The sequence below is a fragment of the Balaenoptera borealis genome (genome assembly GCF_965194805.1).
Source record: "Balaenoptera borealis genome assembly, chromosome: 12".
NCBI lineage: Eukaryota > Metazoa > Chordata > Mammalia > Artiodactyla > Balaenopteridae > Balaenoptera > Balaenoptera borealis.
The window spans coordinates 95,979,174-96,006,271 of record NC_138869.1 but is presented as its reverse complement, the minus strand read 5'-3'; the positions used below and the strand labels follow the sequence as shown (position 1 = coordinate 96,006,271).

General features: G+C 39.1%; 1 protein-coding gene across 1 annotated transcript in view; it reads left to right on the top strand.

The window, feature by feature from the left end:
* CAP2 (cyclase associated actin cytoskeleton regulatory protein 2) overlaps positions 1–27,098 on the top strand; it is a 137,386-nt gene that overhangs the window by 27,238 nt on the left and 83,050 nt on the right. The window contains exon 4 of the mRNA XM_082345425.1: positions 21,102–21,179. Within this exon, the coding sequence (XP_082201551.1) occupies positions 21,102–21,179 (78 nt within the window). The remainder of the gene's footprint in view (positions 1–21,101; positions 21,180–27,098) is intronic.

The following is a 27,098-nucleotide window of genomic DNA, read 5'->3' as shown; positions in this document are numbered from 1 at the left end:
ATCACTGTTGTTACCATTAATATTGATATTATGCTTCTGAGGTACACAGTACATTATAATTCTTGTTAGTAATAGCTCACAAAATTCTATGTAATGTTTTTTTACTGGGGAATAATGAATCCTGTAAATATGTATATTTAACTTGGCATTTAAGAAAATGTAGGGTTTGCATACTAAGTAAGTCTCTTCAAGTTACATAGTAAACAGTTCCTTTAAATTCCTTTTAGAACAAAGTGAGTTATAAATAAAGTGTAGCTTGATTTATATTAAGTTTTTTCTTCTCTCCACTCATTAGCCTGAGAACAGTATGACTCAAAGGAAGGAATATTCTCAATAATAAATATGTAACGCTCAAAGAAATTTATGTTTTTCACTAATTAGTTTTTTAAAAAGGAAGGAAGGAAGGTGGGGAAAGAAAGAAGGAAGGAAGGAAAGAAAGAGAAGAGAAAGAGAGAAAAACACTTGTCATCCGAAAATGTAGACTCTGGTTCTACAACACAAAGAAAAGTACAGGCAGCTATCGTCCATCTGCCCATTACTTTAATACGTTAAACAAGTAGTTTATTTTTTCTCTCTTATAGAACCATGTGTCACTGACATTAAGCTTGCAGCTGCTGCCTCTCACATAAGCCAGAAGTGAGGGTTGAACTTTGTTCCAAGAGCACACCTGTTGCCTAGGAAAAAAAACCCCACATACCTGATTGTACAGTATGGAAATTTGAGAACGACACAAATGTGCATCATGTTAAATCCTGTCCCTCTGCTTAAAAGCTATTTCACAGATACTAATAATGAATAAGGGCAGCCGAGCTATGATTTAACGTCTGTCTTGATGTGTTGGCTGCTGGTTGGGCTTAATTTACTGAACACTCAATAGTCTATTGACAGAACAGACCACAAAAAAGGGGAACTAATAGCTACAATTAGGAAGCTCTGCTGAACCGAAGAACATAACAGGTTTAGAAAAGATTAGATCTTGTAAAGCCTTCTTGTATGCAACGTAAACCGAAGGGCTTATATAAATTACCCTCCAACCCAGGAACACTGACACAGCTTGTGCCCTTTTTAAGAAATAATAAACAATGCATACTTTTATAATAGATGTTTAGGGTAAATATAGTCCTCAATGTCAAAGGAAAGGATCCCCTAGAAACTGGGCCTACAGAATTCTAAGCCCTTGGTCAGCTGTCATTTACCCTTAAATGGATGACTGTGATTTTTTTTTTTTTTTTTACAAAGCTGTCCTGTTGCTATTCATGGTATATGGAACTAATCTTGGGTCTATTTCTAAATGATTTGACAATCATGAAACAACTGCAAATCATATAGCTCTTCCTAACTCAAGGCCTTTTTGGAGATTTATAGAATTTACATTTTAATGTTTGTAAATGTCTGGAACATTTATTTCTTATCACGATTAAAATGGATAAAAAAGAAATATTCTTTTATTAATTGTTCAGTAAAAATGGGAGAATCTCATTTTTAACAAAAGGGCAATAAAATTCAACAAAAAAGTATAACGCTACACATGGTAGGGTTAAATCGCACTGCACAATATTATGTCCTTGAGTTCCTGGACTTTATAAAGGATGAACCTATTTAGACAATTATTATAGCCGTACTTTTGATGGGTCGTGATTACTCTTCTAAATGTTCCTAGGATTTGTTACATACTTAAATCATCTACAAAATATCTTGTTCATTTTATGCCCCGCTGGTTGGGTGACATGTCCAAAGGGTGGGAAAGTAAGAATGATCTCTTCTTGTTTGTATTTGGATTTTAGAGCTGGCTCTTACTTTTTATAGAGTGACCTTAAACTAGTCCCTTACCCTTCTCAGTAATGAGACTGGACGACATCATTTCCAAGGGCTGTCAGAGCCCCTTTGAGTGACTCACCCATTGTCTCATGTGAAAAGCATGAGGGAGTTAGTTACTCAGTTGCCAGATGAAGAGCTTGAGACAGAGCAGCAGCATCACCATTAAAAACAAACAAACATCTTGCGCCGTGCCAGGGAAAGTACCTCAGTCATCTGAACCTGCAAAGCAGGCCGCAGGAAACATGTCAGAAAAAGCATACACAGAACACTAAGGACAGCATATCATCCTGCTTTATGATGATATAGAATAAATCAGACTCCTTCGTTTAAAAAGAGCTTGCGGCCTCCATGAGTCTGTCCTTCTTGGTCTTACAGGTTGTCACTCCTTCCTTTACATGGACCTATCTCTAGAATAAATAATGCAAAAGTGTCTACATATTTATTTTACTATTGTATCCATATTCTTCATATTGTATCCATATTCTTCCTTGATTTTAGAAAACTTTTATGGGTAATTTGTACTCACTTAAAAAAATGACCATTTGCATTTTTGGTGCTTTATAATCTGGGTCTATATGGAAACCCTCCTGTCCCCACCAAAAAAACAAAAAAATGCACAAGTTCGGAGTTGACTCAGTGAAAGAGCCCATTCCATACAGATCCTCCTCACTGTCCTGCTTGCCTTTGGCCAAGTTGGTCCTCCCATTGACTAGTTTCTTGCTAATAGCTTGAATCTGAACATTTATTTTTATTATAATTAGACATGAATACTTTGGCAATCTCAAGCCCAAAGGATCTGTACATCTTTCACATTCTCCAAATGGCAGAGACAAAAAAAAATGACTTGTACAAAGAATTCTGCATCTAGATTTCATACAGGCTTTATATCAGGGATCTTCCGTCTTACAGTCTTGGCCAGTTATGATAGTCAGAATTATTAGAGAAGGAAATACCTTAGAAATCATCCATTCCAATATACATCCTCATTTTTTTCTTTTTTTAAAATTTATTATTCTTTTTGGCTGCATTGGGTCTTCGTTCCTGCGTGCGGGCTTTCTCTAGCTGTGGCGAGCAGGGGCTACTCTTCGTTGCGGTGCGTGGGCTTCTCATTGCGGTGGCTTCTCTGGTTGCGGAGCACGGGCTCTAGGCACGCGGGCTCAGTAGCGCACGGGCTTAGTTGCTCCGCAGCATGTGGGATCTTCCTGGACCAGGGGTCGAACCCGTGTCCCCTGCATTGGCAGGCGGATTCTTAACCACTGCGCCACCAGGGAAGCCCCTCTTTTTCTTTCTTTGTCGTTCTGCCTTCCTTACTCTCTCCCTCCCTCTCTCTCATCCTCCTTCCTTCCTTCCCTACCTTCTTTTCTTCGTTTCTCTTTTTCTGTTTCTTCTTTTTCTCTTTCTTTCTTCAGAGAAGGAAACTACAACTTAGCGAGGTAGGAGATGTAGATGATGTGTCGAATGCAGCACCATGACCCTATGGCAGAGCCAGAAATCTGGTCTCCAAAGTCTCCATCCATGGTTTGGGAGATGCCCGGCTTAGACCCCCTGAGCTGCTGTCTTCCACTGCCTTTGTAGGCAACTGGATCGCTAGTGAGAAGCAGTGGCACTTATCTGCCACCTCTTCCTGCCCTCTGCACTCTACAGCTATTACAGTTTGCTCTACCAAATTTCCACAGTATATGGAAAGGTCATGACGAAGGTGGGCTCAGGCACAACGAGTGAGGAGAGGGTGGAACGTCAGTGTGACTCATGTCTTTCATGTGTCTCCTCAGAGTAGCACTGAGTGAGGTGACAGGGAGAACAGTGACCTCCAGGACAGATGAACTGTGTCCCTTGTGGGTCTTCGCTTCTCCCCCATCACACTAGCCTTGTCTCAGCCTGGTCCTCACTCACTGTGCTGTTGACATCAAATTTGCAGAATTCAGAAAGGTCACAGATAGATCCAGCTCTGTTATCATTTCTTCCCAAGAAGGTGGAGAATTTTTATTCTCAGCATTGAACACATATTTTGCTATCCTACATATGCGTTGACTCACAGCCTATTCCTGTTAAGTCACCAGCCTTAGTCGGACATCCCTGTGACTACTTTTTAACTTAAGGATTTTTGCTTTTAGAACATCTGATCCCTGTTTCTTTCCTTGAAAATTCTAGTTTCGTAGCACATTTAGAGCCTTGGAGAGGCTCTGAATAAGGAACTGGGCTTGGAATCTAAGCATCTCTTGAAGAGCCACAGGCATCACTAACCTCCAGGATCTCCCTGTTTACTCCACCAAAAATAAAATATGTTACCAGAGTATTTTGCTGAAACAATGAGGTAGGTTCCATGAATCTCTCAGGTTAAGATGAGATCTGTGCTTTTCCTTCTGCTTCTTAAGGGAAACCTTCTAAGAAAGCCTATGGAATGCCTGTCCTGATTATCCTCTTCTGTTCTATGTTCACTGGCATTAGCAAAACTTGGGAGGAGCCGAAATATGCAGGGATGTGTTCTGAGTGTGCTCAGGCTGCTGTGGTTGGGGGTGAGCTATGTCACCCACCAGCTGGCCCCTCTGGGCCTGCACCTGGGGAAAATTAGGTGATTGAGTCTCAAGAGAATGGTGTTGCTCTACGTAAAAGCATAGCAAGAATCTGCAACTTAGTCTGTGTCAGGAGTTCCTGAGGGTGACCAGCAACTGTTCTCCAAATATTTTTCCCCTCAGAAATACCCTTTCAGAAGATTGTTTCCCACATCAGAATTTAATCATGTTACCTAGTACTGCAAAATAGAGGCCCTTTTCCTTTTTTTTGCCTTTTTCTTTTTTTTCCCCTATATTTCCTTCTTTCTAAAACTATGCCAATAATGGGAACATTTGCTGTTGTTTTCTTTCTAGACTTCAGGATAATTGAATTGTTTGCCTGGAGGCTGCTTCAGCATCTAAAAATTAATACTTTGTCTAAAAGTAATGACCTGATTTCATTTAGATTATCTTGTTATTTCTGTTCAAGCAACCATCCCCACAGAACACACCACACACACACAGACATGCCCACGCACACATGTATATCCACTGTTCACCTAAGAATTCGTTATAATGCTGTATTAACTACACATAAGAAAAAACAGTCTTGGTCAAATATATGGGTGTTCTGACCCAAGAGTCACTCTAACTGTAGGATATGTGTTTTCAGATTTCTTAGTGTGCATGAGGCAAGTACAAAATATGCTTTTTTACCATTAGTATGTTTTTCCCTTTCCAGTTGTATTTAGATTATGGTTTAATATGGTAAGTTTTAAAATATAACAGTTTATACATTTTATAACTCATTACCAGCCAATTCTTTTTAATATATCAAGTATAAGATGTTTTGGTGATGTAAAAAAAAAAAAACCAGGGTATTCAATGAATTAATAATTTATCACTTATATGTATTTGCAATAGAAATCCTTTCCCTTTCAGAAAACGCTTTGCAAAATAAATATTTTAAATGACAAGGTACTTGGAATGCTGATAGTTGACTTGCAATTGCTTTGGTTAAACAGCTTAATATACAGAATAGGTGGTCTGATTTATCCCTTTGGGCCCACCTGTTGAGTGTTGGGATCTATTTCAAGGTTCCAGAAATATGCTGTTTTCCTCTTGCCCTCTCAGTGTCTTGCATAGTAGGTGGTTAATAAATTTTTGCTAAATGAATGATTGAAAATGAATCAAATCCTTAACAAATTATTGAATCAATGAATAGATGAATGTACTGTGGCTGACAATTTGGATCAAGCAATATCCTAGATGAGGAGTTAAAAGAAAATCAAGGCCAGGTTTTATGTCCTGAATTAGCAAGTAAAATATTGGAGAAACATAGATTCTATAGATTTTTGTTCGTCATGTGTGCACACACACACACACACACACGTCCCGGTTTTGTTGTAGCCCTGACAATGTATGTAGTACCCCCCTCATTCCCTTTATTCTCATTCCTCTTTTATAGTTGAGGAAAGTGAGCCATTGAAAGACTAGAGCTCTAAGGCACCTTAAGAAAGCTAGATGAGAATTCATAAGTAATAGGAAAATCCATCAGTATATTGACTTGTAGCCCAATAGAAATCTCATGCGTGCTATGTGTGACAGGATATTTTTGTGAACCTTACTGTAAGTGTTTTAAACTGCAGGTCAGATTTAGAAAAGAAATAGGATTTTGTTTGGTTTTTCTGTTTGCATTGGGTTTTGGCATGTTGCTTTCCCCTTCGATCATTAACATTAAAATGATAGCCATCAGGCAAGAAATAACTTTGGAGTCTAAAAGGACCTGTTGGGAAACTGAATTTTTGTCCAGGACTTCATGGCATATTTCCAATAACCAGCTCTCCCTGGTTTCAAGAGTCTTTAGTTTTATTTATGTAATTTTAAATATCTGGGTGAAAAGTGAAAAATTCAGTAGATTGTCTCAATATGTCCAGTGCAGACAGTCCCAAATTTTAAATGCGGACTCCCACCCCAAAGTTCATCTGCAGGTTAGTTCTTAAAAACTTGGAAGACACTTGCCCACAGACCCAATGTAAAGGATGGGTGGTTCGTTTCCTATGCAAAGATGCAGAAGAGTATGACTCCATGTGTAGTACACAGACCACCACCATCCACAAACTCTGCTAATGGTCTGCTATGAGATGAGTACAAAAATTGTGAGTAAGACATTGAAAACTTTTATAACAATCCAACAGAGTAATTTTAAGGCTGCTAAGTCTGGTAATTTAAAAAACTTGGACTTGTGCTTTGTGTGTCTGGTTTTTATTCATTTTTCTGGTAAGGCTCTTTTATTTATTTTACAAAACAGTCTGTGATAGATGAGAAATTAAAAAGAAAATCTTCACCGAAGGTCTTTTGAGTAGCACTATGTAATGCAAAATGTTAGGAAAAACTCTTCCACTATGCTTTTAGTTAAATGAAGCAGGAAAACAATAACATTAAATGAAAAACAGTCATTTATTATGAATGCTGATACCTAGGCAAGTGTGAATTTAATTAGAGAAGGACTTAAGAACTAGATAGGGATTTCTATGCAGATTATGCATACTTTCAGCTGATGTTGGGCCTGATTCCTTTCTTCTTTCTCTACCAAGCACAGGATTTTTCTTTTTCTTTATATGAGTGTATAGTTACTCTCCTTTGATTATAAGAATAACTTTGGAATTGACAAATGGGACCCAAAAAAGGCAGGAAAAGAGATTTTCTAAGGATAATGGAGCAGGAATTGAAAGGAAAGGGTAAAGAGGTGATATATACACTTAAGAAAGATTTGCCTTATTGAAAATAAAGTCTGGAAGGATACTTATTGAATTTTTAGGGGGTAAACTTACCAAAAGCTTTTACTTCCTAAATATCCGTGTCTTTTGAACTTTTTATAACAAGCATGTATAAACTGTTATCATCAGAAGAAGGGGAAAGGAATATTTGGTATTTTAAGAAAAAATCTTGGAATCGAGGTATTGCCTGGAAGGGATTTCACTGAGCAGCAAAAGACGAGTGAGAAAATGTGGGCACCAAGTGGTGTTGATCTCACACAGCTTGGCTGCAGGGTGACCTCGTGGTCAGGAGTCCAAGATGCCTGGGAATCCATGGGGATTCTGGGAACCAGTGTTCAGCAAGGACTTTCCTAGGTTGAGTGTTCATAGTGAGATCTTAGTGTAGATGGATTGATGTCGGGTCTATATGGTTGACAAATGAACAAAATCTGGTTTGTAGCTAAATTTTATAGTCACTAGAGATCGACTTCATTTCCCTGCCTTATTTAAATTTTCTATATTAGTGACAGAGGCAATTGTAAAGAAAGGGAAAGAGAACTAGCATTTATTGAGGACCTGCTATGTTAGGCACTTCGTGCAGCTGCCAACAAACATTGCTTTACTTGATCACTAGGAGAACCCGTTAAGGTACGTAAATTCCAGACAAAGAAGCCCAATCTCAGTAAGGTTGGGTAACTTGCTTATAGCCATGCATTTAGAAATGAGCAGCATTGGATTCTGTCTCAGGCCTATCTGAAGATTTAAGCTCACAGTTTCTCTGCTATACCACACTGCTTTCCAATAATTTCAGTCATTCATTATTTAGCGGTAGTTACTGAGCTTCTGGTGTAATAAAGACCCTTCTACATTGGCACCCAGTGGCCTAGTCTTCAAGAGCCTATTACCTACTTGGAGACCCAAGGCATATACGTATGCATGAAAGTTAAATAAGAGTATGGCTTAAATAATACAGAATGAAAGGACAATGCTTAGCATTACAGTGCATTCTAGAATAAGGAGTACTTGTTGCCTCTAATTTTTCTGATTCATTAGAACAGCCAAGTATCCTTTACTTGTATAGACCCAAAATTCATCAACCATGAAGCAGTTCTGGCTTCCTGAGTCAAAAGATTTAGTTTAAACATGTTGATAAAATGCTTTAGATTCCTTAAGTGTTAGAAAAGCAAGTTAGAGAATTAGAAGAAGGGCCAGTCTGCCAAGTGTTTTGTAGCTACACAATGATTGAATTTGAAGATGAAGTTTATTTCAGAGAATAGTTTTGTTCAGATTACAAACTTGTAACAATATTCTACCTGTCAGAAAAGCAAACAGATTTAAATGTACAATAGTGTTTTCTTTTTTTTTTTTCCTAGTCCGATGCCTTAAGAAATACTCACTGTTTAATTAATTTATTTATTTGGCCGCATCGGGTCTTCGTTGCGGCATGCGGGCTTCTCTCTAGTTATGGCATGTGCGTTTTCTCTCTCTAGGTGTGGCGTGTGGGCTCTGTAGTTTGCGGCACGCAGCTTCTCTAGTTGAGGCACCCAGGCTCAGTAGTTGTGGCGCCCGGGCTTAGTTGCCCCGCAGCAGGTGGGATCTTAGTTCCCCGACCAGGGATCGAACCTGCATCCCCTGCATTGGAAGGGGGATTCTTTACCACTGGACCACCAGGGAAGTCCCAAGAAATACTCACTGGTTTTAATTATTTCAAATATTTCATTTTTTAAAATATAATTTACAATTAATTATTTAGGAAAGTTCTATGTTGGGTTTTTTAAATTACAGTGATTGGTTTTATATTATAGATTTTGCAAACTTTCTACACATTCTATTTTTGTGGCCTGCTTGTTTAACTTAGACCGTGTGCTCTGGGCCTCTTTCCATGTCAGTAAGTTGAGGTCTATACTATCACTTTTTAATGACTACATAGTATTTCATTATATGGTTACACCATAATTGATGTAAACAATCAAAATTGTATGTAGGGGAAATAATACAAGAATGCAGAGCCCAAATGTGGGTGAGATGAGTGAGGTCCTAGGGTGTGACTCTGAGAGGGCGCACACCTGGGCTCCCCACCAGCCTCACCTGGTCCCTTCCCTGCAAGGATGGTCATCTGGTGGTATTTATAATCATTTAAAAAATTAGTGATGTTTGACTTGTTTTCAGTTTTTCCCCTATTAGAAATGAAATTACAGTGCATGTCCTTGTATAAATACTATTTTATAATTGTACAATTACTTCTCAAGGAAAATTCCAAGCATTGGAAGTGATAGGTCAATGGTAAATGCTCCCTAATATTTATCGTCCCCCCTGCCCTTCCTCCCCACCACACACATTGTACTGATTCATACCCTCAGTGTCTAAAAGTGCTTTAGGCTGTTTGGTGATAATTACAAACTAGGAAAATAAGAATTTTAGGGACACAATGCATGATTTGAATGCACATTATTATTCATGGAATCAATTTTTTAAAAATACTTTGCCCTCCATTGCACAAACAAGAAGATAAAAACAAAACTATATGTCCTTCTATAAAACATTCTTTTTGCAAAAGAAGACCATTTATCAGTTCTACCTTTTATCTATTTGACATGCCAGGAAAATTGTTTAAATTGCTTCTTTGGGGCTGGATGTGACATGTTCTGGATGGGGTTGGTTGGGTGTTACTTTAATGGAAACCGATAATGCAGCTGAGCTGTATAATAGACGATTTCAGGCATGGATACAGAAAGGACATGTTGGAGATGTTCCTTAGTGTCAGAACTGTGCACCATGGCTGATGTAAATACTTATGTGAGCTGGAAGTTGTCAAGGCAACAGTCCTATTAATGAAGAATGAACCTCTTTTATTATCAGTGCCTGGATGATTTTTTTTTTTTTTTATAAAATGTGCGTAGTAGTCTCACATTGACATTTTCAATCTACCTACTCATCTTTCCTTTCTAGGCTGCAAAACTATTTAGCTCTATTCAATAAGCATGCATCCTTTCTCTGCCAATGAAAGTGGAATCACTGAAAAAAAATAGTCAACTGTAAGGGCAGTAAAAATACTAATTTATAACAATTACCTAATATAAAATTATTGCCCTTTTGATATATGCTTTGGCTAAGGCAGAGCCTGAAATTGACAGGGACTTGGTCAATATCTGAGCAGGCCAGAGTCTTTAAATTAACATGTCTTTATGATTTAATGGAGTACTGCCAACGTATTTATAAGTAAGTGAGTGTGACATGACTGCTTCCTTCTCCTGGTCAGACTGTAAATTTAGACTCCATTTTATTGTGTGCACACTGGATACTTTAAAAAAAAAAAAGCTGTGGTTGAATTGTGGGCTTTAGGGAACGCTGTTGTCTTGAAGAGCCAGAGAGACATGTTAAGAGGAACGATGGTTAGAAATGTCTGGGTACCGAGCATTGTGCTTCCTGGGTTCTAGAGAGAAGGAAATCATTTCTTTAAAAAAAAAAATAATTTCCCTTTTTTTATGAGAGTACTTCTTGTGTTTTGTCAAGCTAACTAAATGGGAAAACTTACCTTTTCAGTCATGGTTATCAGCAATCCATTCCTTTCAAAATCAGATGTTTGTTGTCTCTTCCACACACTGGTACCTTGTTGCTTGTTACTCACAGTCACTAGTCGTTCTCTGGGTTCATGACTTGTTTCCCCTGATTTATACCTCGTAGCACCTAGCAACATAGTAGGTACTCAGAAATTACTTTCCGTTTATGAAATTAAATAATAATCTTCTATTGTATTCAGTCATATCTTTTAAATAATTTTTTCTGATAATAAAATTTAAAGGTTTGATGTAGAAAATTTGACAATAAATGTATGAAGAAGAAAATAGAAACCACTCATAATCCCACTACTCAGAGTTAACCACCATTGATATCATGGCATATTTATTTCATCAGGACATTGTTCAAAGTCCTGTTTCCTCCTTGATAAGACAGAATCAACACTGATCTGTGCAGGTCATATGTATAAGGACAAGTGACACATGCCCAGAAGGGTACAGGTAGTCCAGGGGAGATATTAAGATGCCAACTGAAATTAAGGGGACAGTTGTAGTCCAAGCAAAACTTGGCCCTTTTCCTGTGTCACTGTGGCAATTCCAGGGTCAACAACAAGTAGCAGTCAATCTGATTTCTCATTTCTTAACTTCTATCTTTAGACTACATTACTGACAAAACAGATTTTGCCCTCAGAACAAGTTTTAGCACAAGCAGATGTACAATTTTCTTTGTTGATGGTAATCCTGGCTTGCTTCTTTGTGCCTTTTCCTATTGGCACATAGGGAAGAGAGAGCCGTTTCCCAAACCTACGCAAAATAGGCAAAAGTCCATGGGAACTAAAGATGTCATAGTGAAGAGACATTGTGTACTTGTATGTTTTATTCTTGGCAGTGATGGGCCAGTTTGGGTGTTGCTTTAGTCCCCTCCAAGCATCTCCAGATAAATATGATAAAAATAACAATAATAAGAACAGAGAATAAAGTCTCATGCACTGAGGATAAAAGCACCTTTAGAGAACTTTGCTATTTTTAACAAACAGAAACAATCCAAGTAAAAATAGAATGTTTCTCATAGAGTCTCTTAGTGACCCCCTATCATCACAGTCCCAGCATCCTTTCCACCAGATAAACCCTTAAGACCCTCTCACATAGGTGTTCATAACACCCCACCCCACCCCCGCCTTATCCACAATCCTACATACATATATCAAAAGGCAGGTGATGGGGAAATGCGTTGTTACCAAAAGGATGAAGCTGGGATGGAAGTTCCAAAATGTCTGAAAATGGAAACAGAATAAGTTTTTTCTCATTTAAAAAAAAAAAATGGAGAAAGGACTGCCAGTTTCTGGTTCTGCATGTACGGAGCTTGGAAGTCACCACTCCATCCTAACAACAAGGAAAAAGCTGAACTCTGAAAAAGCAACTGTTCTTGGGTCCATAAGGGAGGACACGGGGAAAACTGCTGTCCCCCAAGATCAGAGAAACAGGTGAATACAGGGAGTTTTGGCTTAACGGAGCAGACTCATGAGTGAAACTGTCAAGGGAACCAGTGCTGGGGTAGGGAAACCTGAACTGTAGTTGACAAATTATTGGAAGCTCAGTGCAGACAACTCTGAGAGTTAAGAACTCCAGGGGGACCCAGTCACAGGGCCCCCCCCCCCCCCGCCACAATACTGTGAGATTTACATCTAGAAACTCAACCAGGTTCCCACAGTAAATACTGGAGAAGAATCTCCTTGGGCTTCTGGCAGGGGGAAGGTGAAAGGAAGCATTTTGAAATAAGCCAGAGTACTGTGCTCTTAGTAAGGCCTGACCCGAGGGGAAACCTCGTAGGCTATTGTCAGGGCCTAACTGACCTGGAAAAGGGAAATGCTCAGTCCCACCTGGCTCTAGTCTTTCACATGGGGAAGGGAAATACCCAAGTCTGGCCCACTTTAGCCGTCCTGTCCCATAAAAGGGGGAAGAAAGAAAATGAGTAACACTTGTAAAGTTCACACTCCAGAGACATAGACTTACTGAAATACTGAGACCCAATCATAGGATTAAAGTATGCTTTCCCTCCCCTCATACCTCACCACCACATTACTAAAGTCCTATTTACAGCAGTTTCTTTTACCCAGTACATCATATCCAGCTATCAAGAAAGGTACCAAAAGGAAAAAGACACAATTTGGAGGCACAAAGCAAACATCAGAACCAGAACTGGCAGGGATGTTAGAATTATCAGACTGGACATTTAAAACAACTATGATTTATATTCTAAGGGCAATAATGGATAAAGTAAAAAGCATGCACGAACAGATGAACAATATAAGCAGAGAGATGCAACTTCTAAGAAAGAACTAGAGAAATGCTAGAGATAAAAAACACTGTAACAAGCTCTGATTGAAGGGATGGTAGAGAGAGGACTGGGGGCTGGGTGCAGACAGCAGGTGGCCTGTGCCCATCCTCCTTTTCTGTCCCCACTCAAGTCCCTGTGAGGGGACCTTCTCAGGGCACCATTTGAGTACCACTGTGGCAAAGGAAATCCATGTATTTTGAGTTGGACTGTGCAGTCAGGGACACCCATCCAGGATTGCATGTTTGACTGCATGATTACGAATGCCACACCACACATGGCAATCAGAGTTCTCTGACAAACAGAGATGGACTTCTCTAAAAGGTGACCCAGACAGAACAAGAGCTTTGGACAGTGTTTTTTATTGCTAGCATTTCTCTGGTACTTTCTTAGAATTTGTATCTCTCTGCTTATATTGCTCATCTGTTCATGCATGCTTTTTTACTGTATAGCTGATTCACTTTGTTATAAAGCAGAAACTAACACACCATTGTAAAGCAATTATACTCCAACGAAGATGTTAAAAATAAAAATAAAAATAAATAAATAAAATAAAATTACACTGGCCAAAATGAAAAAAACAACAACAACACTGTAACAGAAATGAAGAATGGCTTTGATAGGCTTATTAGTAGACTGGACACAGCTGAGGAAAGAACCTCTGAATTAGAGGATATATTAATAGGATCTTCATAAACCAAAAAACAAAGAGAACAAAGACTGGAGAAGAAAACAGAACAGAATATCGAAGGACTGTGGGACAACTACAAAAGGTGTAACATCTGTATAATGGGAATACTAGAGGAAAAGAAAGAGAGAGAGGAACAGAAGATATTGAAACAATAATAACTGAGAATTTTCCCCAAATTACTGTCAGACACCAAACCACAGATCCAGGAAGCTTAGAGAACACCAAGCAGCATAAATGCCAAAAAAACTACACCTCAGCATATCATTTTCAAATTACAGTAAATCACATTTTTCTCAAGCTCACATGCAACATTCACCAAGATAACTCACATTCTGTGACATAAAACGCACCTTAACAAATTTAAAAGAATAGAAATCATATAATATCTGCCCTCAGACCACAGTGGAATTAAACTGAAAATCAGTAACAGAAAGGTAACTGGAAAATCCCCAAATATGTGGAGATTAAGCAACACACTTCTAAAGGACTCATAGGTCAAAGAAGAAATTTTAAAAATATTTTGAACTTAGGTATTAACTAGACTTATTGTGGTGATCATTTCACACTATATACAAATATTGAATTATTATGTCATACATCTGAAACTAATACAGTGTTACATGTCAATTATACCTCAATTAAAAAATATATTTTGAACAAAATAAAAGGGAAAATTTAGGGGATGCAGTGAAAGTGGTGTTGAAAGGGAAATTTATAGTATTGAATGAATATATTAGAAACAAAGAAAGATCTAAAATCAATAATCTAAGTTCTCACCTTAGGAAACTAGAAAAAGAAGAAAAGAAGAAGAATTAGAGCAAAAATCAGTGAAATTGAAAACAGGAAATCAGTAGAGAAAAATCAACAAAATCAAAAGCTTGTTCTTTGAAAAGATCAATAAAATTGATAAGCCTCTAGCCAGGCTAATAACAAAAAAAGAGAGAGGGGACATCACTACGGATACCATGGAAACTAAAAGGGTAATAAAAGAATACTATGAACAATTCTATGCCCACAAATTTGATAATCTAGATGAAATAGACCGATTCCTTGAAAGGCGAATCTGCCAAAACTCACACAAGAAGAAACAAACAATCTGAATAAGCCTGTATCTATTTAAAAAATTGGATTAATAATGAATAACCTTCAAAAATAGAAAACACCAGGCCCAGATTTGTTCACTGGTGACTTTTATCAAACATTTAGGGAAGAAATTATACCAATTCTCTATAATCTCTTTCAGAGGATAGAAGCAAAGGGAATACTTTATAAGTCATTCTGTGAGGCTAGCATTACCCTAATACCAAAATCAAACAAAGACATAAGAAAACTACAGACCTGGGACTTCCCTGATGGCGCAGTGGTTGAGAATCCGCCTGCCAATGCAGGGGACACGGGTTCGAGCCCTGGTCTGGGAAGATCCCACATGCTGGGGCACAACTAAGCCAGTGTGCCACAACTACTGAGCCTGCACTCTAGAGCCCATGAGCCACAACTACTGAGCCTGCGTGCCACAACTACTGAAGCCCTCATGCCTAAAGCCCATGCTCCACAACAAGAGAAGCCACTGCAATGAGAAGCCCGTGCACTGCAATGAAGAGTAGCCCCCATTTGCTACAACTAGAGAAAGCCCGCGCACAGCAATGAAGACCAAATGCAGCCAAAAATAAATAAAATAAAATAAATACATTAAAAAAGAAAACTACAGACCTGTATCTCTCATGAACATAGATGCAAAAATCTTCAACAAAATATTAGTTAATTAAATCCAAAAAAGTATAAAAAGAATTATACACCATGATCAAATTGGGTTTATCCCAAGTATGCAAGATTAGTTCAGTATTCAAAAATCAATTAATGTAATCTATCACATCAGCAGACTAAAAAAGAAAAATCATGTGATCCTATCAATAGATGCAGAAAAAGTATTTGACAAAATCCAACACCCATTCATGATAAAAACTCAGTAAACTAGGACTAGATAGGAACTTTCTCAACTTTTAAAGACTATCTGCAAGAAATCGACAGCTAATATCATACTTAATGGTGAGAAACTTGAAGCTTTCCCACTAAGATCAGGTACAAGGCAAGGATGTCCCCTCTCACCAATCCTAGAAATCTTTGCTAATGCAGTTAGGCAAGAAAAGGAATTAAAATGCACACAGATAGGGAAGGAAGATATAAAACTGTCTTTTATCACAGATGACATGATCTTTGTCTATGTAGAAAATTCAAAAGAATTGAGAAGAAACTCCTGGAACTAATTAAGTGATTATAGCAAGCAGCATTTGTTAGGTAATTCGTTAGAAATGTAAATACTTGGGCCCACCCAAACCTGCCGAATTTGAAACCCTGCCGGTGAGACATGACAATCTGTTTTAACAAACCCTCCAGGTGACTATAATGAAAACTCAAGGTTGAGAATTGCTGGTGTAAGTCTTCTTCATGGTCCCTTAGATGTCAACACAGATGACTTCATAATCCAACTTTGTAGGGTCAGTGCTTATGTTTATGTCTACAAAATTAAGCATCTTCAATCTTGTTTTAAGCAAAATCGTGAAGTAGGTGAAACTTGTCTTTGGCATCCTATCACCTCTTTTTCTTAGCCCATTTTCCTGTCTTGCTTTCATCTATCAGGTCCCCTTTTACCTCTTCATTGGCTGAAACTCAAGGGACTTCTCCTTTAGGGTAGATTAGAGGGCCCTTAGGAATAAGATCTAAAAATACAATATCTCTAATTGTAAAATGTGGGACCTTGGCAGACTCATTGGGGAGGAATGTGAAGATGGCATTGACAGTGACCTTCCCAGGGCCCAAAAATTGCACCTGATGAGCAGATGCCCATTCCCCTGACCTTCAGTTAGAGGAAGAGGATCCCCTTCCCTTGGCTGTCTGGCTGTCAAGAAGAGGGCTGATGCAGTTTCAGAAGATCTGGAAATGCCTTCAGCATAGGCACCCTGGCTGGATGCTTTTTGCATTTCCTCTGAGTATTACCTGTACCCTTTCTCCCAGTTGTACCTGTTCGTTTTGTCATCCACATGGTACTTTGTGGCCTGTAGCTTCCCAATGAAACAATGGAAAGCTTTGATGAATATTCAGAATCAATTGAGCTTCCCCAGTGAGTCAGCTCTCTCCCAAGGGGATTAGATGGAAATAAGTCATATTAACTGGTGTCTGCTTGTCCCGAGGCTTGCTTTAAACTGATTACTGAAATTCATTCTCCTACTGTCTAGGACCACAGAACAAGGTGGTCCACCAACCTGTCTATCTAAGAACCCCAGTTGCCTAAGTGATAATTGCTAGAGTTCAAACAAAATGCACAGCCTTGCCTCTTACCCGAACTGTCCCTTTCCTCTCTGCACACACGTGCTCACAAGCAGATAGATGTGCATGTATACACACAAAGGTCACTGAGGCTCTCTGAGCCTGGCACATGTGTGATAAACAAACTCAGCAAAAACCCTCAATTATTTGTTGTTACTGAAAATCCCTACGTTTGGCTTTTTCTTTCACAATGTTTTGAACTGCCTGAGTGAGCCAAATTCTCCCTTTCAAGTTATCAGAACTCAGCAGGTTCAGTGAAATTGCTCCTAAATAGGATGCTGTCTGGTTGAGGGACTCATGGAACTTTCCAGAAGTAAGAAGCAGGTAGGTCAGAGTATGTCAAAGGTGGAATGAAAATCCTTTGAAACGTGGACTGATGAAGTTAAAAATGAAATGTGGTTTAGAGTCGGCTAATCGTGCCCAGAGTTCCAGGGAGCTGAAAGAGGTGCACAGCTGAATCCTCAGAAAGATTTGTCTACATAAGCAAAGCGGTAGGGAGAGTTGAAGCAGATAGCTAGATATTCAACCATTCTGTGCTCCAACCTCCACCCCTGTTGTTGAGTGAAAGGCCATGTTGGGGAAGAGACTAATTAATGAAATTGGCCATCTTGGCTAATCAGACCCGCTGGAAAATTGTTCTGTTAGCAACAGGCTAAATGTTGTTTCTAGGGAAAGTAAAAAAGGCCAATGATAGTGTTCATCTTGGGATAACTACAAAATTATTGTTAATGCCACCTCTGAGCTGCAGTTTTAACTGTAGAAGTCAGGCAATCCCAAATTACTGTTCCCGCAGCAACTATAATTCAGCTGACTCCACAAGGCTTGTTGTAGACGAGGACCATACTTCTATATTATCGTTGTTGGGAGAAGTGCAGTTCTTTTATTTATATCCAAGCAGTGGAGAGTTTTATTTCATAATCTTCTTTTGGAAATGTGGTCATTAGAGACTGACAAAAGTCCTTCTGATCCACTGAAAATACACATTTTGATGTATGGATAAACATTCATGTAGCTCAGAGCTTCACATTCATAAGGTCATTGTAGCCTCCAGGACAGTAAAATTTGAAAATCCACTATCTCCCTAAGGAATATTCAGAATTTGAGATTTTGAGCAATATAATCCCAGCAATCAGGCTACCAGGACAAAGAGGAGATGGTGTACTCCAAAATGGAAAATATACCCTCATTTAAATATTCATAAGACTTAATCTGTTATGTTGATGGTGATGAATTTGTGATTTTAAATGTAAATGATCTAGAAACCTTGGTTTGCTTTCAAGCATTTTCTTGTCAGTAGGAAAAAAACCCCTTGGATGAAAAGTAATCAGAAAAGTTGAGCACTCCCTTTCCCTGTTCCCTGTTCCCTGTTCCATCAGGCCCTAGAAGATTAGGTAGAACACTCTTGCTTGAAATGGAAAATAAACCAATCTCTCATATGGTGGCAAAAGACTCAAGGAATCGCCCACATGGTGGCTAGAAATAGTGTGTCAGAGAGGAACGGAGCATGCAAAGGAAAGACGCGGGCTTGCCCTCAAAGGAGAGAAAACACTGAACAGATTCGGATTCCTCGCCATGGCTTAATCTTATTAGACTCTTACACTAATAAGTAACTTAAAACTTAAGAGTAGAAACATTTTTTAAATAGCGTAAGGTGATAGAACAATAAGAATGAAATGCAAAGGTAAATTGAAGTCTAACAAATAAAAACCAAAAACAACATTAATACAGAAATGAAATATAAATTAGAAATGTTCATGTGTATGAGACCCTATTGAAAATCTGTTTACCAACAATAGAGAAAACTATTGATATAATCATAGTAAATACAGATGACAGACAAGGAAATTAAAGGCAGAGAGAGGGAGAGAGAATCTAGATGATATGAAAACATTCAAATATTATACAATATGAGGATAATAATTGGAGTCCCTGAGTAGAGAATCTAACAAATGGAACAAAAGATATTTTGAAAGATGTAGTAATATAAGAAAATTTCCCATAAATGAAGAAAGGACCAAATCTATTCCAAGAAATATAACACAGAATGCTCAAAATTCAAACATAACTTAGTTAAGCCGTTAAAATCCAAGGATAAAGAAATAATTCTTCAGGTGTCAAAATAGAAAAGTCAGTTTCCCACAAGGGAGAAACAAAATCAAGGTGGCTTAGATTTCTGCGTTGCCACCTTCACTGCTATGCTGTCTGCACATGGTAAGAGAGAGAGACCCAGGGATGTTATATTGAGCCAAGATGTTGTTAAAATATATAGATGACAGGGAGAAATGGTTGAGACTGAAGAACTTAAGTAACTTTGAGACCTTTTTGAAGAACATACTTGATAATGGGAGTCCAGCCAATTAAAAAAATCAAAATAACTCAGAAATGGAGAAGTCATGGTAAAACAACTGGTGAGAACCACTAGGTAGGTTTAAATGTAGAACTAATTCTCAATAGCTATGGGAATTAATGTTACAGTAAAAATAATAACTAAAAAATATGAAAAATGGGGACCAGAGATAGAAAGAAGTGGTAAAGTCTTTATGTTCTCTTCTCATCTTTCCCAATAAGGAGTCAATCAGTATTGTCTAAAATTATATCATGTATTAGTTTAAAGTATAAACACATAATTATTCCAATTTCTTAATATTTTATATTTTTTTACCTTAGAATCATCATTTAGGACATAATAATTATTACAGTGCAGAAACTTTTATTTGAAGCTTATCAATTCTTTCTTTCATTTTTAGTATTCAATTATAATTAAAATTTATACTTTTTATTTTAAAAAATGGCACCTAGGGTGTGGTCCCATTTTACCAAAGTCTCTCTGCACGTAGATCTTAAATGGTGGCTGCCATGATGTCATCTCACATTAATAATGATTCTTTCTAGGTCGTGAGGCATTTTTTAAAAACTTTAATCTTTGTACCTTATGGCACTAAAAAATTATTCTCAATCATTATGCTTTGTCTTATGAGAACAACTGTGAATTTTCCTAAAAACCAGAAAAAAATGCCAAAAATGACTGATTGTGTGATATGAATATTTGGAATTACTGTCTTCTTGGTACTCTTCTGTAACTTTTTAAATTTGAAAGATTAAAGAATTAATTAGTTAAGCATGGGTAGAAGGTAAGGATAAGGGAATATGGTACCATGTGTTTAAAGACATTCCCACCTGCTAAAGTCCTTTTTGGGGGGGGGTTGAGTCCAGGTAGCACTGAAATCTCCTTCAGATCAGTCTTACTGAACAGTGGTAGAAATCACTAGCTCTCGGTGAGCATATCTTTTTTTTTTTCCTTCTTTTTAAAATTTTGTATTTTTTTAACTTTTATTGGAGTATATTTGATTTACAATGTTGTGTTAGTTTCAGGTGTACAGCAAAGTGAATCAGTTATACATATATCCTTGATGAGCATATCTTTATGGGGATGGCTTAAGGGACAATTTTCTTTCCACCAGAAGGTATGGAACAGATCGGAGCATGAAAGAGGACAGGAGAGACACCCTTTGGAAAACAGTTGCACTTTGGGGCTCAAACATTTTTTTAACAGTTTTGTTGAGATATAATTCACATATCATAACATTCACTCTTTTAAAGTATATGATTCAGAGATCTTTAGTATATTCACCAAGTTGTGAAACCATCACCACTGTCTAATTCCGGAACATTTTCATCACCCCCAAAAGAAGCTCCATACTCATTAGCAGTCACTGCCCATTCCTTCCTCCCACCAGCCCCTGGCAGTCACTAATCTACTTTCGGTCTCTGTAGATTGGCTTATTCTGGACATTTCATGTAAACAGAATCATACAAATGTGGTCTTTTGTGACTGGCTTCATTCACTCAGCATAATGTTTTCAAAGTTCCCCATGTTGTAGCATGGATCAGCACTTCATTTCTTTTGAATGCAGAATAATATTCCATTGTATGGATATACCACATGTTGTTTATCCATTCATCAGTTGATGGACGTTCTGGTTCTTTCTACTTCCTGGCTATTATGTATAATGCTGCTATGAGCACGCACTTACACGTTTTTGTGTGGACATGCGTTCTCATTTTTCTTGTGTATATACCTAGAGATGGAACTGCTGGATCATGTGGTAATGCTCCATTTAGGAGCTCAAACAATTAAACTTTCCTGTTCCTTTTTGTTCCCAGGCAGAAATGGTGCATAGTGCTTTCCAGGCCCAGCGAGCTTTCCTTCTGATGGCCTCTCATTACCAACAACCCCAAGAGGTAAGAGTGTATCCTGAGAGCCAGGGCTGCCTAGGGAATGGGCAGTGTAAGATAGAAAACAAGGAAGCAACAGAACCAGTTACTGTGAGAGACGTCCTGAAAATGAGATGTATAGCACTGCAAGTTCTGTCCCTAATCCAGATCATAGTATGAAACATTTCTTCTGTCTTTATAATCTTATTATGGCCAAATTCATACTGCAACAATCAACATCACCAGTTTAAAAGGTCAATGTATTTATGTCATCTGTATCCTACTCTTTTTACTAGTCTCACAACCATTTTATAATCAAGGAAGTATTTCCTACTAATTTTTAGTTCATACTTTGTGCTGCTTTGTTTTTAAAAACTGTTCACATCTATCCTCACCTGTAAATTCTATGTATGAATTTGATTAGTTCCTATTTAACAAATAGCATTGTTAGGCTCTGTGTGTAATGAATGAAATTATTCATTAAAAAGTCGATCTACTACTAGCATACCTTGTTAAATAAGAAAAAATAAGAATTGTTTTGACTAAATGTTCTGCATCTGAAGTTCGGTAACAACCATATAAATATAAAAGATAATTGAAATATAACACAGTAGCTTAAATTTAATAGCTCACTTTAAATTCTAAAACAAACTCCTAAAGTTGAAAAAGTTGGGCTGAGAATCCTAGGAAGCTAGGATTTGACTTTCAGAGGGTGAATCTCGGCTTCATAAAGAACCAAGACCTGGGACCTTACCCTCCCTGGAGCAGTAGTTCCCAGGCCCTCCTGTGCAATGGAATCACCTGGAAAAGTTTTTCTAAATACCAGCGCCTAGATCTCGCTCCAAGAGGTTCTGGTTTAATTGGTCTGAGGAGTGGTCTTGGCCTTAGGAGGTTTATGGTTTCCACAGGTGATTCTAACTTGCAGCCAGGGACTTCCCTGGCGGTCCAATGGCTAAGACTCTGCACTTCCATTTCAGGGGGCGCGGGTTCCTCCCTGGTCAGAGAACTAAGATCCCACATGCCGTGCAGTGCGGCCAAAAAAACAAAAAAACAAAAACCAGATAACTTGCAGCCAGAGCTGCCAACCCCCACCCTGGATGGATGTGTCATGTCCCTCGTGGGAAATGAGGAGTTAGCACACAGTCGAGGCAGGCAGCTTTGTAGGGATGGAGATAGTCTGTGTTCCATCGTGGATGCAGTCTCCTCCTTGGCTTTCTCAATCCCTGACTTTTTTCTCTTTGCAAAAGAGGACAGTGAAACTAGGAAATCACAATGTGATACAGCCTTAGCCTACCTTTTCTGTGATTGAAGTGAGAGAAGAGGTGGCTTCGTTGCATCACTGAGTCTCAGATGGAGGAAAGAACCATCACTTTCCTGGCCGGTGCTCCACTCAATCCCTTTTCTAAGCACAGAACAAGAGGCCTCTCCATTGGCCGTGCACATAAAAGTCACTCATTAAATATTGGATGATAAAGTGAGCGACTGAACAAATGAATGAATATACTGGGACTGTGGCATCCCCAAATAAGCCGTAGTCAGGGATAATGTGTGACTTAGCATGTGGCTATGCAGATTCTTGGCTGTAATATCTGGAGTTGCCCCTTCTTACTCTACTGCATTCTTGATGAAAGGGAGAGGAATGGATGTTTCAGGGGACTCATTTCCAGGAAAGGCATTCGTTGGAAATGTTCCCTATAGCACTTATCACAGTACTCCAAGAGTAATAAGCCCCAGAAGATCAGTAGGCAAAATAGAAAGCAATTTTTTGATGCCCACCTCCCTTTCTGTGCCCTCCCTCTTAACCCAGAGCACTGTCCTAGTTGCTTCCACTCAACAGAAAAGCAGGTCTGAGAGGTCACCACTACAGTGGTGATGAAAATAGTCCACCAGGCCTAGACATTCCCAGTGTGCATTCTAGAAGATACATCATAAAGATTATCATAAAACAGATTGTATCTTCTCATAGGAACAATGTTATAATTGTCCATGCCTTCCTCTCTTCTTTCAGGAGAATACTAACTCCTGTAATTTCAACTCTCATTGATATACGATAGTGGTCCCCAAACTTTAGCATGTATGAGAGTCGCCTGCAGGGTTGTTAAGACACAGATTGCTGGGCCCCACTTACAGAGTCTCTGATTCAGTAGGTCCTGGTTGAGGCCCAAGAATCTACATTTCTGAAAAGTTCCCATGTGATGGTGATGCTTCTGGGCCAGGGACTACACCCTAAGAGCCTGTGGTGTGTGGATGGCTCTCAGAGTTACGCCTCTAGCCACCTCTAGATGACTACTTCTCAAACTCTAATCTTCATCTGAATCACCTGGAGATCTTGTTAAAGTGCAGCGTCCGGGTCAGTACATCTAGGATGGGGCCCAAGAGTCTACAGCTTTAACACGCTCTGGGTGATGCTAATGCTACTGGTCTGTTGCTACATTTTGAGCAGCGAGACAGGCGTCCCCACCTGAAATCCCCACCAGCACAAAATCCCTTCGTAGTCAGATAGCAAACTCATGTTCTTTTCTCCTAGCATGTCTATATCAAAGCAGACTGTGTTACGCTACGTTAACAAACATTTCCAAAATTTTAGTGACTTATAAGAGCACAGGTTTATCTCTTGCTCACCCTACATTCCTGTGTATGTATGAAAGTAAGGTGACTTCCTTTCTAGAGGATGTTATTAAACAATTACTCATATAATTACTTAGAGTTATAATAGGGCTCTGAGAGAAAATGGTAGAAAATGAATCTTTAAAAGGAATATCAGGCATTGGGAAGGGAAGGTATTTTAGGGTAGGAGGACTTCCCAAGGGGTACCTCCCATCATGCTAATGAAGGTGACCACTTATGCTGCGGAAGCATAAGGCAAGGCCAAACCAACATTAGTCACCTGTGGTCTGAGGGTTGTGTGTGTTAGATGCCCAGACTGGGGCTGAGCACCTGGCCAGCTGGAAGCTAGCAACCTCCTAGAACATCTTGGAATCCACAGTGATGCAAGCATGCAATTAATCAGTCAATAAATATTTATCAAGTGCTTATTATGGGCCAGGCCCCCTAGGAGATGGGGCAGGGCTTGGGAAAACACATAGAGAGTATTAGATGGGAAGAGACCTTAGAAAGCATCTCTTGCAGCAATCTCAATTTAAAGATGAATCAGAAGAGGTTCAGAGAGAGGGTAACTGGTTTGCTCACTAGTCCCAAAGCTGGTGAATTGCCCCCCAGAACTCTCAGCCAGCATGCTTCACCACTACACAGCTGTCTCCAGTGCTCTTCACTGTTGCTTTAAGCCAGAGTGTCAGCCTTCAAAGAGATTAAATTTTGTAGAGGGTCACCATCAAAATGTAAAAGTATTTTATATTTACCAATTATAAGCAAACAGCCAATCAAGCAAGGTAAGCCATTAGTACTACCGAAATTCGGGGAAGTAGGGATCTTGCAGACAAGGGTGATCAGGAAAGGCATCATGGAGGAGATAAAATGACAGTCCAAGAGCAGTAATGCAAGTGCTTCTGATGTAATTACACTAATATTAATAAAGTGGTGAATTTACTTAGCACAAACCCAAAAAAATATTTTCCTGGATTAAATATGTTTGGGAAAATCCCATACTCTGTTCACTGAAGAAGCATGTAAAATATTATTTAAACCTACATTTTCCCAGACTTATTTGACCATGGAGGCTTTTTGTAGAGGGACATCTGTTCATGTCCTGTGGGAGGCTGGTGTACATTTCTTTTAAGTTGTTCTAAATGCTTGATGGTGATTGCTTTTGGTAAATTCTAACTATTAGCAGGGATTCTAAGACCAACTCCAAGAGTCCCACGGCCTAACGTACACGCCCAGTATAATCCTCTCCCCTTGAGTGTAGGAATGAGCTGTGAATTTGTGGGATATCAATCCTTTGATTAGGTTTATGATCAGGGTGATGGGATAGTCACACCAGTGATTATGTAATGTCGCATAAGACTGTCATTGTGGCTGTAGAGAGATTCTCCTGCTGGCCCTGAACACATGAGCTACCACATTGTAAGAGGGCAGCCTCTAGAAGCTGAGAGGGACCCTCTGCTGACAGCCAGCAGTAAAACAGAGACTTCAGTCCCACAAGTGTAAGAAATCAAATTCTGCCAATGACTGTGTGCACTTTGAAGGGGACCCAAAGCTCCAGATAGAAATGTAGCCTTGCCGACACCTTGATTTCAGCCCTGTGAGACCCTGAGCAGAGAATATAGCTTCACCTTGCCCAGAAGCTGTGAGATGCTAAATGTATATTGTTTTAAGCCACTAAGTTTGTGGTAATTCATTATGCACCAATAGAAAACTCATCCAGATTGCCTTGATTCCCTCCTTGCCAGACTCTAAAACAGTTAATTGGTTTTTTAAATAAGGCCGTGAGCCACGGACCAAAATGTGAAGCCGCCCTACCATTTGTTTCTTCTTCCCTGTCCCCCACCCCCATTCCTCCATCTTCACTCCTCCGTTTATCCTGGAAGAAGTAAGATAAAGAGATTCGCCTACAGCCCTGATTGACAATGATGACAATCCAATTTCAAACTTCCTTTTTCTCATTTTGGACTAAGAAACACGCTTCTTATGTTCTCTATTGTGAAGGGTTTCAAAGTTTTCAACCTTGACCCATAGGAAAAAATGTATTTTATTTCATCACCCAGTTTCTCAAAACAACAGTTATCCTTATCATGTGCAGTTCATTATGATATATTTCATCTAGTCCATTCTATTGCTCTGTTCTTTTCTTCTTTTTTTAAAGACAGTTCATGACCCACTGAATCGATTTCATGATGTACTACTGGGTCATCACATCTTGCACTTTGAAAGCACCCCTCTCGTATTACAGACATATTACAACACTCATGATATAGATCATCTTATAAAACATGTGCAGAACATGCTTTTCTTCTCTCCCCTTGTTGTAATTTATAAAAATGATCTTTGGGCAAAAGATTGTTCTAGTCCTTACAGTATCGTCGTTAAGAATTCTCGTGACAATTTAAAAAGCCTGTCTTTTCCCAGTTGATAGAAGGAGTCTCACATGGAAAATGGCCAAGAAATCCCTCTTCTATACGTGCAGAAGTTTTCAAGGGACCCGGGCGCACTTAACTCTCCATTTACTTTTTTTTTTTTTTTTTTTTTTTTTAATATTTTATTTATTTATTTATGTATTTATGGCTGTGTTGGGTCTTCATTTCTGTGTGAGGGCTCTCTCCAGTTGCGGCAAGTGGGGGCCATTCTTCATCGCAGTGTGTGGGCCTCTCACTATCGCGGCCTCTCTTGTTGCGGAGCACAGGCTCCAGATGCGCAGGCTCAGTAATTGTGGCTTACGGGCCCAGTTGCTCCGTGGCATGTGGGATCTTCCCAGACCAGGGCTCGAACCCGTGTCCCCTGCATTGGCAGGCAGACTCTCAACCACTGCGCCACCAGGGAAGCCCTCCATTTACTTTTATACCAGTTGGATCTAGGGAAAATAGGATATTTCTAATTCACAAGCATGAAAAGTGAAGTTCAGTGACACATTAATGACCTGGCCATGGGATCTAGACCTGGGCCCATTACTTTACTCGCCATCCAAAGTTCTTTTCACACTACACATAAAAAGAACTGCCCTGCACGGTCATTTATAGGAGTTACGTAGCCAAATAAAACTGTAGAAAGTGTTTAGTTAATTGGGAGAGGGGAAATGATTTCTCTTGGCACTGAGACATCTCATATCACCAGGGAGAGATGTGAAAGATAATCTTTAATCACCTCTACCATAAGTGGCCCCCAGATTTTAGCCTGAGCTGAAAATGTAACTTCTACTGGACCAGTGCTTCTGAAGCCCTGGGTGGGCACCACCCCCAAGGAAGGCTATCGCCAGGGGTTTTGGGAGGTCTTCCACCTGGGCCCCGCCACCTGTAGCCCTGGTTAATTTCGGACAGGTAGGAAGCACCGGTG